Source organism: Periplaneta americana, chromosome 4 (genome assembly GCF_040183065.1).
Source record: "Periplaneta americana isolate PAMFEO1 chromosome 4, P.americana_PAMFEO1_priV1, whole genome shotgun sequence".
In the NCBI taxonomy this organism is placed as follows: Eukaryota; Metazoa; Arthropoda; class Insecta; order Blattodea; family Blattidae; genus Periplaneta; species Periplaneta americana.
This window is the reverse complement of record NC_091120.1, coordinates 70,072,391-70,085,567: the sequence shown is the minus strand read 5'-3', so window position 1 is coordinate 70,085,567 and position 13,177 is coordinate 70,072,391. Positions and strand designations below refer to the sequence as shown.

General features: G+C 34.9%; 1 protein-coding gene across 1 annotated transcript; it reads right to left on the bottom strand.

Moving 5' to 3' along the window:
• Positions 1-11,236: 11,236 nt before the first annotated feature.
• Positions 11,237-12,782, bottom strand: LOC138697875 (uncharacterized). The gene is made up of 2 exons (XM_069823458.1): positions 12,732-12,782; positions 11,237-12,283 (listed from the first exon to the last, which is right to left on the bottom strand). The coding sequence occupies exons 1-2, from the start codon at positions 12,741-12,743 to the stop codon at positions 11,399-11,401; spliced, it is 897 nt and encodes a 298-aa protein (XP_069679559.1). The 5' UTR covers positions 12,744-12,782; the 3' UTR covers positions 11,237-11,398.
• Positions 12,783-13,177: the final 395 nt, after the last annotated feature.

Below are 13,177 nucleotides of genomic sequence, written 5' to 3'. Positions count from 1 at the left end.
CCTTTCAGCTTCAAGTAAGGGTAGAACAAGTGCGTAAGACATGGAAGGGGGTTCTGTACTAGGAGGTTCGTTCCACAACAAGAGCACCGTAATAAACAGAGCAGGCAACATGTGGCGTCCATGGGAAGACCCGTTAAGTGAAATAATTGTAAATAATAGAAAATAATATTGCCAATTAAATGCATCCCCCTTAGATAGGAGAAAGCCTGTTCAGAAACAAGCTGCGCATATTATTGAAAATGTTTTCACATATTTTTAAAATGCTGGAAACCAATCATCACTAACAGAGACAGTTAATGCGAAAGAAGTATCATTATCGACAGTGAAAAGCATAATTTCATTAAATTTGTCCAGCTTCGAAACTCCGACAAAGAAATACTAGGTGTGTAAAAAACTGTCCAAAATAGAAGATTTCGATCGTGATTTGATTCCGTTAACCGTGTACCAACTTTATGAACAACAGACAGCGCCTACCATTGATAACATTCTTTCTGCGGTGAGAACGAAAACAAACGACACGGGATATGAATTTCCGTATGACAGGACAACGCTACATAAAATTCTACGATCTATGGGTATTAAATTCATTGCACAGTACAGACGAATACCTGCAATGGAATCCCGAAATATACAAATATGGCGTTCCGAGTACTAAAATTGAGTATTATGGACACAAAGGGTATCAAGATCTTACTTAAACGAGACATGATACGATACGCATACTGGTATAACGTTGATGTACTAATGGTACTGATTTATGTGACGCAATATTTTCTACCGGGTAGGAGGAAAGACTTTTGATTTTGCACATTGGATGAAGGAAAGGATTCGGATGTATTATCTGTAATGGAATTGGTAATTCATTGTCCTCTAGGCATATCTGTACCCATACATACATACATAAATTGTAACATTACTGCCATACATATGTTTGAATTAAGTGTCGTATATATCTGTTAATATCTAATGATCAGGCTTCGAGACTTCGGACCCGATAGATCAGTTCAGTGGGAAATCTGCATAACGGCGTACTGAGTATAGTGGTAAAGCGTATAGTGGGTGGGGTACTGTAGAATGAATGCCAACAAATACGCAAAGGAAAACGCTCTGGATTTGAAGGTTCTGACAAATAGTTTGGTGTTCAAACAAACTGAGTCTGAAACTATTACACGGTTAGAAAAGTCAGAGCAAGAGATGCCGGAAATCCTCAAATTAATTTAGAAAATGACGCAGAGAATCAATGAGACCAACTACACCGGCTACTGAACTTGTAAAACAGAGGTTGAAATCAATTTTATGTAAAAATAACGGATATGGAACATTGTGTAACATAAACAGCAAATTAGTCGGCATAGTCACTCGAGAATAAAGGACTGTCTCTTAGAGACTGCAATGATGTTAGGTTTTCTCGTTTTGCTCCTATCACGTCATGCAACGTAGAGCGCAGCTTTCTACAGTACAAACTTTGGCAGATAACCGAAAAAGATTTACGTTTGAGACACTGAGAACGTATCTTGTAGTAGGTACATTGCAATTCGGTACTGTAACTGCACTTCCTAAAGACGACCAATAGGATAAATAAAAAAATTAAAATTGCTACATGCTTATTTTCACCATTAACATTGTGTATAATTAAACACAAGTGCTTATAAAAGACAGGAGAATAAATGCTTTTCACATTCTTTTGACATTATCATCGTATAATGTATATTTACTTTCAGAATGTACATATGTGTGTGTTTCCCCATACTACCGTACTCTACTCTAAATAGCAACGTTGTTACCTCAACACATCTCTACCTACCTGCAGCGAGTCAACAACCTATAGTACATGCACAGTAAACTTATTGTATCGGGTCCAAAGTCTCGAAGCCTGCTGATGATGATGAAGGACGCTCGCAATAATTATTTAAATTGTCTTGATACATTTTACAACAATAATCCTACAATAGTATTCAACAATATTGATTCTTGTGACAAGTACACCAACAATAATGTGCTATGTAATTTAAAGATATTTCAGTTAAATATACGTGGCATTAATATGAATTTCTCTGAATTATATGTATTATTGCAAAGATATACCTGTATCTGTTTGTTATTGTGTTTAATTGTTGGTAACAATCTATGGACAATCCATTTCGGGAAAACACTACACGAGATCTGGCAACGCTGCAAACTCTCTTGGTTACAGGCTGGTACTTGCCATGCGCCTCCTGGAGTATACGAAACAGGAGGAAAGAGAGGTGCATATTCCCTCCCCTTCTCTCTTAACCAGCTGAAAAGGCAGTGAATGGACAATACAGAATGATTCAAAAGTCTGGCAACATAGACAAGCTCTGTTATTAGTGCCGACATCGAAAAATGGAAAGAGAAGAAAGTTGTAGAAAATATGAAATTTTCAATGTAATGTGCTTGAATTTTCAACGTGGAATACACCATTGAGGCTGTACACTAGTACGATACACCCGCCAGTCCTAATGCTGCCACATTAGTGACTTTTCCACTCTCCACCTTGCAATCAAGCCATTCATATCAATAAACGTTTGAAGATTCAAAATTATTCTTTAGAACTTGATCATTATGAATGTGTTATATTTTATAAATGAAGTCTTGCGTTCTAAGTCATATTTGTGGACGTTCCCTTAATCTTGTTGTCACACACTAGTATTCTTTTTTATCATTTTTTTCTATCTGGTTACGTAATTGGTAATTACGAGTATGTTAACCTGTTTTCTACTTAATTTTATTTTTCGTGCCACATATTCTTGCATTCTAATGTACTTTCTTTCGGACAATATTGTATTTTACAGTTACAAAAGACACCCAAGAGATGACAAACAGGCATACAGTTATCTGTCGCGCTTTCCTTTCATCATACAAAACTTCTTAAATTACTCAATAAATTTCTAACTTCTTTACAGTAATTTACCTTACTTGACTAGTTTCGAAGTCTTGTGCTTCATTGTCCAAAGTCTAGTCAAGATTCCGCACTATCTTCTGGTTTCTTGTTGTGGTGGGGTGTGTTCATGATTGTGTCGAAAAGGGTGTGTGTTTTGAAATTGAGTTGTGTGCAGAATGTGATGCAGATGTTTTAATATGTTTATAAATTTCATTTTGTTCTAGCGTGTCAAGTTTCTGGTTTTTTGGCTGGATGTGTAGTATTTTCATGTCGTTGTCTATGTTACTGTAGCTGTGGTTCGAGTTTGTGATTTATTCTGTGTAGGTTGAATTCTTGTGTAGTTTGGTTGTGGCTGTGCTATGTTCTTTGTAACGTGTTTGAAATGATCTAACAGACTGTCCAATGTAGAAGTCATTGCAACTGTTGCATGATACTGTAGTTTGTAAACTCCTGTTAAGTTGCATTTATTTGTGTGTTTTGTCTGTGTGTTAAGAAGTTTTTCTAATGTGCTCTGTGTCCTGTATGCAATGTTGTATTTTAGGTTCTTGAATGATGATGCGGTTTCGAATGTGTTCTTGTTTTCATATGTTAGTGTGATGCATTAGTTTCTTTCCTGTGTTTGTATGGCGCTTATTTGTTTGCGTTTAGTCTTTCTTACGATGATGCCTATTATGTTGTCTTAGTTGTTCTTCACGTTCTTTGAAATCTGAAATCATGAACTGCCATTATTATACAGGGACATCATTTTATTTTTACTTCAATTTTATTTACTCCAATTTTTTTATGTACTTCACTCCCACACCTTCTACTAATGAAGTTCCAACTGTCCTCCACACAGAGCCAAGGCCGCATATAGCAAGCAGTAGTGAGTTAGTGAGTATAGTACGTTCCAGAAATATGTTCGTGTTTTCCAGTAACGAAAGGGCTTTCAATATTGAATCATATTTTCGCACAGGTACTGTCGTCCGTTTGCCTACATTCCATTCCGATTTCCCCCCACCTGCTTCTGCACGCCCCTCTGTAAACACTAGTGACTAGTGTCTTAGCTCTTTTCTGAAAACTTTAATTTCTGTTAGGAATTGGACGTCTACGTAATATTATGCAACTGTTTAAAATAACTTAAATAAAAACGGCCGCGTTAAGGGGACACTCAACTTAAAAATTGGAGAAAAAGTGTCCTAGAAATGAAAAAAATTAAATTTCTACACTAATTTACGTGACAGAACTAAATCAATACGCAGAATTCTTCCCCTATTCATTGAGAAGTCACAGTCAAATGCACAAAGCCAAAAAATAAAAAAATGATAATTAAAAGTGATATTTCAATTAATGATTGATTAAAAATTGAAATATTTTTTATTTTGAAAAATATTTGATGTAATGAGCTGAGATTTTGCATGTTACTTTCCATGTGTATATTAAACGTTTTCTCCAAATTTGAAAAATATTGGTCAAATAGGAAAAAAGTTCCAAAGTATAGTTGAGTGTCCCCTTAAGTATGATTTCACCCCTTTCTACGATCCTGCGACATAACCACTTGGACGGACAGTAGATAGTATGTCTGAGTAATTTTATCTTTTCTGATCGGGCAGAAGTGAAGATTGAATTTAGAGTATGTAAGGTACTCTTTTATAGAGTAGGTACAGAATTATTTCAACATGAGTTACTAATACGAAGGACGAAACTGGTAATTGGAATTAAATGCAATAGTTTATAGTGCGATAATATGCACAAAAAACTGAAGCCTGTATCGAAATGAACGGCCACCATTTTCAAAACTGTGTTTAAATATCCATATTACGATATTATTTTTCAATTTAACTTAACCCTCTATATTGTACGCTAATGTGCTGTAAACAGTATAATATACACTGCATAATGAATACGTTCGCATGGAAAGCTAAGTTCGTGAGTAAAAACACTTATTGTTAGGCTAATACAGTACTGAATTTTGATTAAACAAAAACCTAATGAAAATTATCAAACTCAAAATCGCGATATTTCCTTGTTTACGTACTACTTTCCTTCCCTCCTATAATTACCTAGTAAAGTGATTTGTTTGTATTTTACGCTAGTATCATCGAACTCCAGTCATGGAAGGGGGTAGCAAACAGTGTTTCCGGTTCTCAACCGTTAATCCAGGTGAATATTGAAAATGTTAGTAAAAGTAAAATGATGTCCCTGTGTAATATATATATATATATATATATATATATATATATATATATATATATATATATATATGGTGAATGTTACTTATGTACCGGCCACTACAGGAACTTGATAAAATACCTTCAAAATGCCTTGGATTTAAAGTATTGAGTATAGCTCGACCAACTACAAAAAGACCTTCGACTTTTCCAATACTCACGTGGCCATGGAGGTGGAGACGTCATCACTATACGTGCAACTCGCTAGGCCGGGTTACACTAGTCGGACTTCAACTGTGATAGACAATGACAGTACCCATTCCTTCAGTGCCCCTTTATCAAGCTGGCCGAAACTCCCGTAGCTTCCTTTTTGATGTGACAACATTATATTTCAACTTCATTTTTTTTTCTCTCTTTTAAGGGGTTTTTACAGCAGTAAAATTTTGGAAATACTCATCATTTTCTCCTCCATTACTGTATCTTGTACAATAATGAAAATTGGTATGTGTATAACACTGTCCTTCCGCTATATAAAAGAATATTTTTACGATTTAAAAAAATATTCACATCTTTTTTTCAAAATTCATTTCACTGTGCAGTGATGAAGATTTCCCACAAAACTCAGAAACTATTCAGCGTTCTTTGATGAAATTTTTTGTGTATTTATGTATGTTATATCTACAATATGATGCAAGATCACTTCTGTACCTTTGATAGATTTTCTGATAAAAATAAATTCATTTAAAAAAATGATCTAGTATCAGCACATTCTTATAAAACAAAATTAAAAAAATATATGGGCCATTCCATGTCAAATCAACACAAAAAATGGACTTTTCAACCCGACCACCTCAGATTTTTATTAAATTTGGTGGGATGGTAAAGAACCTTAAGTTAATTAATTATGTAAAATTTTAGCCCTCAATAATGCACGATATCCATACAGCAATTCTGTCAATACGAGAAAAAATGTAAAAATGTCGCATACTATGTCAACAAAAATAATTCATAACTTCTCTTCTAATTGAGGTAAAATCTTAAACTTGGGTTTATTTTAATGCTAAGGGATCATACGTTTCAATGAAAATAGGTTTGCATCAAAGTAAGGAATTATTTATTGAATGGTCACGTGAAACACATTGTAACATTGAATATCTATAAATGCTGGACATAAATTATTTCGCGAAAAATGTATGTTATAGAGGTAAGAGTATTCTCCCCTTGGTGTAAGTTTCATTTTGGAAATGTTTCAGGAATATCAGTAAAAAAAATATATCAATGTATTGTTTGTAGCACTTAAACTCATCTTACACCAACACTGCATGCGCGCGAGTTCGTACTTGTCTGATTATGTGCGTCGTCGATCTGTCAGGCCGTCATGAGTGGCAGTTTATACAGTCTTCAATTTATACAAAACGTGCACTCTGTTTCAAGTGCAGTGTCATTAGTTTTTGTAGTATGTGGTAGTTTTGTGCGATGTAATGGAGTCGCGTTTTAAGTTATAGGCCTTTGTTTGCTGCAATCCCTTCGAGAAATTAGGGCATTGTAATTAGAGGAAAAATTTAAGAAGTGTTATATCGTGGATGCTTAATGTAATTCTTGATTTAAACTGGGAACAAAAGGTGTGCGCTATGTGTTGCAAAGAAATAAAAATATAATATGATGCTATTACGCAGAATCCTCAGAATGACTCTAGTAATAAAGAATACGTCGATTCTACAGAAAATGTAAGTTCATTAAATACAAGTCTTTTTGACCAAGGTGTGTTCCTTATTAAACAAAAAAGGCTACAACAAGAGAAATATAAAAGACAGAAATTTGAAAATATTGTAAAAGATAAAGTCTTCGATATTAAAGACGCCGAGGAACCAGGACCTTTCTGATTCTGAAATTTTGATTCAGTTGCAGGAAAATTTTCAAAATTCAGGTTAAAGTGAGAAAATCGCCATTTTAACACTACTACCTAAAATCTGGAGCGTAATTAATATAAGAAAGATTTTCTTTCAGCTTTCGAATACATAATTCGGAAAGCAAAAGTCCTGGCAAAGCGAAAGGGAATTTTGTGTTCACCAAATCCGAAACCTGGAAAACCCTTGCTCGCGGCTGTTGCCAGTAAAGTTAAAGTATTCTGTTGTTCTGACGAGATAAGCAGAATGATCCCTGGTGAGAAATATTTGTTGTGATTAAAGAATCAGGGAGTAAATCACATGAGCAGAAATGAATTATATGCAGTGTTTAAAAATTCTAACCCTGAAATGAAGGTAATATTCTCCAAATTTTCAGCTCTTAGACCAAGAAATTGTATTCTACCTGGAGTTAGTGGGACTATACTGTCTGTGTTTGTGTCCTCATCAGAATGTAAAACTCATGCCGGAAGCAATTTATTAAAGTTTCAGGTCTATGTGGATTTCTAGAAAATTTTTCTTTATACCTTCCAACTTATCAACATTTCTTGGCTACTATGGTGTGCAATCCTCCTCATATAAATTGCTTGTTCAGGAAATGTACAGAATGTCCTGAACCATTCAAAATAAGAGTGGGTTTAGAGAAATGTTTCGAATAAAACTTCAGTGAATCAGTTACCTAGGTACAAGCAGTGGATGATGACTGACCGATCAACGCCTGAGACCATAATGAAACCCACAGATACATTTTTCGACTGTCTCTTGGAGAAACTTGGTGATTTACTGACTCACTCATTTATATCATCTGAACAAAGTAAGTTTCTACATGATATGAAATCATTTCTACAGCCATGCCAGCTCGTTGTGTTATGCGACTTTGCTGAAAACTATTATTTCGTAATCCAAGATGAAATTCAGTCATATCACAGGACTAATGAGCAGACAACCATTCATACTTTCGTAATATATTATAACGAATCGTCATCTGATACAGACTGTATTAAAAATCTGGTAATAATTTCACACTGCCCGAAATATGACGCTACAGCTGTACATCTGTTTCAAAAATATCTAATGGAGTCATTAAAACAAACATCTGTAATTCACCACTAAAATTATGTATTTCTCCGATGGATTCTCTGCTCAATATAAAAATAGGAAAAAAATTCCTGAACCTCACATTACATGAAGAAGATTTTGGATTTCCAACAGAATTGCATTATTTTTGCATATCGCATGGAAAAAGAGCATGCGATGTTTTGCGGCTTGTGCTAGTTTGCAGAGACCATCCGATAAACAAATAACTACACCTAGGGAATTGTACGACTGGACAAGGGATAATCTCCCAAACATTAATACCGTTTATGTGACTGAAAAAAGCTATACTGAAGAGGAAAAAATGCTTTCTCTTCGATTTGCAAAATCCACCGCAGTGCCTGGAACACAAGTTTCATACAGTCCTGCTGTTTACGATGGGTATTATACTTGCTAAGCAGTTTTAAAATGCAGCTGTAACAACGCAGCATCCTGTCTGGAAAGATGATCAGGCTATTTCATCTCTGCAATGAAAGATAAGCATTTCTTACAGAACTTCAGGTTTAACAAAATCCATGTGACAATAATTTATTTGAGGTAATAATTAAAAAAATTCGAATTATGTACTACATGTTAAATTACATAGCGACATTCAAGAATATGATCAAATATAATTAAATACAACGAATGTGTGGGACATAATTATCGCGACTTATATGGTTAGCTTACGCTTGCAGTGACATAATAATTTTTATCTTTGTAACCTATGATGATTCCAAGTTGAAACTTATCAGTTCATTATATCACTAATTGAGGCGTACTATATATTTTTTTCCTTAAAATAGAACCCCCGCATTTTTAAATATGAATATATGAAAACTGTTTCACCATGTATTTTTAGTGTAATTGAACACATACAGAAAACAATATAAGCAATAAAAACTATCACATATTAAGAATGTATCACCCAATTTTTGTAAATTTATCTGTAGACGTTGTTGAGATATATAATTTTAGTTGAAGCGGCATGCTTACAAAAATATGATTTTTCTTCATGTTCTAAACGCCACTGACAGAAAATGAAAAGCACAGGACATATGAAACTCGGCAGTTTTAGTTAACGCGGCAGGTAAAACAAACCCTCAAATTTTAAAAGAAATCTGAGTCGGTCGGGCTGAGCGCCTTGTTGATTTGATATGGAATGACCCATATATTATTTATTAAGGAGTTTCAGTAATGAAATAAAAGAGAGAGAACATGAAAAAGTTAACAAGTGTATGAATTATGAGGGGAAACGTTTCACCACTGCACAGTGAACTGCCACCATTTTGAATTTGTAAAATATATATATATATATATATATATATATATATATATATATATATATATATAATTTTTTTAAATCGTAAAAATATTTTTTTATTATAGCAGATGGAATTTTCATTATTGTACAAGATACAGTAATGGAGGAAAAAAATGTTGAATATTTCCAAAAAATTTTACTGCTGTAAGCTGTATCTAACCCCTTAAATCTTCGCAACGTTATAAATAATTTTACGCGCGTCACTTTTCAAAAGCTTGCCGCGCACATTTGGTTTCCCTTCCATTATTATAAATACAATCTGTTTTAACTATACACAATACGTTGAAATGGAATATTAATAATTGGTTGAAAAGTGGAAGATTGGACGCGGACACGAGTGCTGTTTCGAATAGTTTAGAACGTACTCGCTGCGAGACGTCGATCAGGGAGCGCATCTACAACATAGCAGATCCCCCACTATGACAACTTGCGCACGAACGAACACTGGCTTGTGGCGCAGGTTTTAATGTGAGTGGTCGTGCTATAGAAGATAATTGGTGTGATCACTGGGAGAGCTGTAAGACCACCCAGCACGCTCTAAATACGTACCTTACTTATATACGAAAATCGTCGTGCTTGAACGAAGAATACCTCCATTTCTTTAATGTAACAGTGGGTTTCAGTGTTGCCAACATAGTAATAATACACATCTAATCAAAGCTTGCCTAACCTTTTTCATAACACTACACACCTAATCAAACCTAACCTAACCTGTCACATAATACATATCTAATCAAACTTAACCTAACCTGTCACATAATACTACACACCTGTAGTAACATTCCTTACACTTAGTAGCAATGGCGACTTACATAATAATTACATTTTACATGTTTCGTGATATACTAAATGTGTTAATGGAGTAATAATTTTTGTATATGGTACAGTAAGATTTTAAATGTGTTGTGGTTGTGATAAAAGTATTGAAAATTGGTTTATAGCGCCCCATTGGTAGTGACATAAGTGTGCAATATTCGTTCAGTGGCTGGTGGATGCTCTACATTGACCGTTGTTTCTAATTCATTTTGTAGGTACTGTAATATTTCTTGGCATTCTATTTGTGTTAAATAAGTATTATAACTGAACTGCACCCAAGTACGAGCTTCTGCTTATTCGGTTGTATTAATTTTATACGTCACCTCTAAAATAAAAAAGGAAATAAAGTATTAATAATATTTATTTGTTATGAATATAAATTAGAAGAAAAGCAATAACACTAAATAAAATTAAAAATAAATATATTCAGAAATATTTTATTGTAATTAGGTATGGGGCCTATATCATTTCATGTGGGTTTCTTTTAATGAAAATAAAAACTATAAGCAAAAGACGCCGAAACAATAAAACTACAACTAAAGAGATGGAAATTATATTGCGAAACGAATATAGAGCACTAAAACTCTTTTTTTCATCTAGTAGATCATTTTTATGTATCAATAGTAACACAGTACTGCTCAATGATGAAAGAATTCTAGAGATAAAACTTCAGTTGAAATCGTGGTACATTGGCAGGCAAACCAAAGTCCTTCTATTAATCGTAAGTGCCGTAAACTTGTATTTCGGTAAACATCTCGTAAATAATGTTTGCAACATTTCAGTTTCTCTTTATACTCGGTACATATAGAAAATGAAGCTAATATACCTATCACATTTAATGAATTTCTCTTCAGATTTACAAATTATAGAATTTTAACAAATCTCTTAAGCAAACACGTGTTTCGCTACCGTACATTCCTCACATATTCTAAACCTTCTCCATGAACAGTGATTCTTTAATTATACATAATATATGAATGCAGTTAAATGCTGAAAATCATTTCTTAATATATTGATGACCAATTATAATTACCAGCATTATAGTTGAGGTGTTAAAAATCAGACAACTAAAACTTAGACATTACAATTAACATTTTATTTATTTGTGTGATTTACACTTTTCATAATCTTATGTACATAACTTTTGAAGTAGGTACAAATATTAATTATGAGCAATGAATGAGATAAACGTGATGTGTAACAATCGATGTTTAATGGAGCTCCTGTCTTAATGGTGACCACCGAAGTCAAATCCTCCGTGACCTCCAAATCCGTGAAATTCTTGTCCTCCACTGAGGCCTCCGTCATGTCCCTTGATGAATACTGGTACTTTCTTCTCCACTACCACTGGCACCTTCACGGGGTATGGGTGGGGAACAGGGACCTTTACTGGATAGGGTTTAGGGACATGAACAGTGTGTGGTACAGGGACAGGAACTTTAACAGGTACGTTTACTGGATAAGGAACTATCTTCTCAACAGGGTAAGATACTTTCTTCTCAACATACACTGGATAGGGTTTGGGAACAGGAACTGGGTAAGGTTTCTCGACGTGTACAGGAACAGGAACCTTTACAGGGACAGGAACTTTCTTCTCAACATGGACGGGGTAAGGGTGGGGGATGGGGATTTTGACTTCCTTGGTGATGGTGATGGACTTCACGTGAGATTCACTGCCACCACCACCGCCGAGTGAGTGACCACCTCCGAAAGAGATATCTCCTCTATGACTTCCTCCTAGGGACAGACCTCCGTCATGACCTCCAAATGAGGAAACTCCTCCGTGACTGGCCAGAGACACACTTCCTCCGTGATCTCCCAGAGAGACACTTCCTCCGTGACCTCCCAGAGACAGGCCTCCGTGACCTCCCAGAGAGAGACTTCCTCCGTGACCTCCCAGAGATACACTTCCTCCGTGACCTCCCAGAGACACACTTCCTCCGTGACCTCCCAGAGACATACTTCCTCCTTGACCTCTCAGAGACAGACCTCCGTGGCCGAAGTCTGCTCCACCGTAACCCAGATCGTGGAGTCCTCTCTTGTCTGTCTTTTTGTCCTTCTTCTGGTCTTCAGCCAGAACTAAGGACGTCGCCAAGAGCAAGAAGGTGCAGATCTGGAAATAAGCGCGATACAGTGAAGAGTATGACTTTTTTAAAAACTAAAATGCTGTTTTATTCCTTCCTTATCGGTTTAGGTGAAGCAAAAATATATGGGTAGGCCTATATGTTGTAGACAGTACAATAGAGCTATTCCAATTCCTTGGCGTAGAATTTCTGTTAATTTTTACACTACTGTATAATTTTTGTAATTGTTTCATTTTTAAATATTGTTATAATTACAGCCTCTGGCTGTTATTCAGCACACAAATATTAATAATAAATAAATAAATTATTGTTATTATTATTAATATTATTATTATTATTATTATTATTATTATTATTATTATTATTTTCATTTATATTATTATCATTATTGTAGTGTACATATTAACGCAAATCTGAATATATGTTTATTAAAAAACGAAACAATATATTGTACATTTGAAAAATTTAAATACTCACTGGAAGCTTCATGTTGCCGTGTATACTAGTCGAAGGGGCACACAGATGCTTCTGTCTGTTGGGATGCAGTGAACGTCTTATATACTGTGGTGTACTCTCTTCCATCTGACATTCCTGTGCTTGCTATTCGGAATAAACACAAGAGTATTTCTCGAAGCGGAACACCCAACGGCCGTTTCTGATCTAATTTCCTGATCATTGTCTCAACTATAAATGTCACAGCAACGGCGTTCTAAAACACAGAATTATAGTTGTTTTTTTTTCATTTCTATTCATTCTGACAATATTCAATCTTAGAATTGTTGTGACAGGTTTAATTATGTTTATTAATGCCATGAGCATTCGAAAAATTTTAGTTCAAGTACTCGAAAACTTTCGTCTTAAGATTGAATTATCCGGGGAAAATTTCACTCGAACTGCTTCTTATTGATGTCTATCAAGTTATG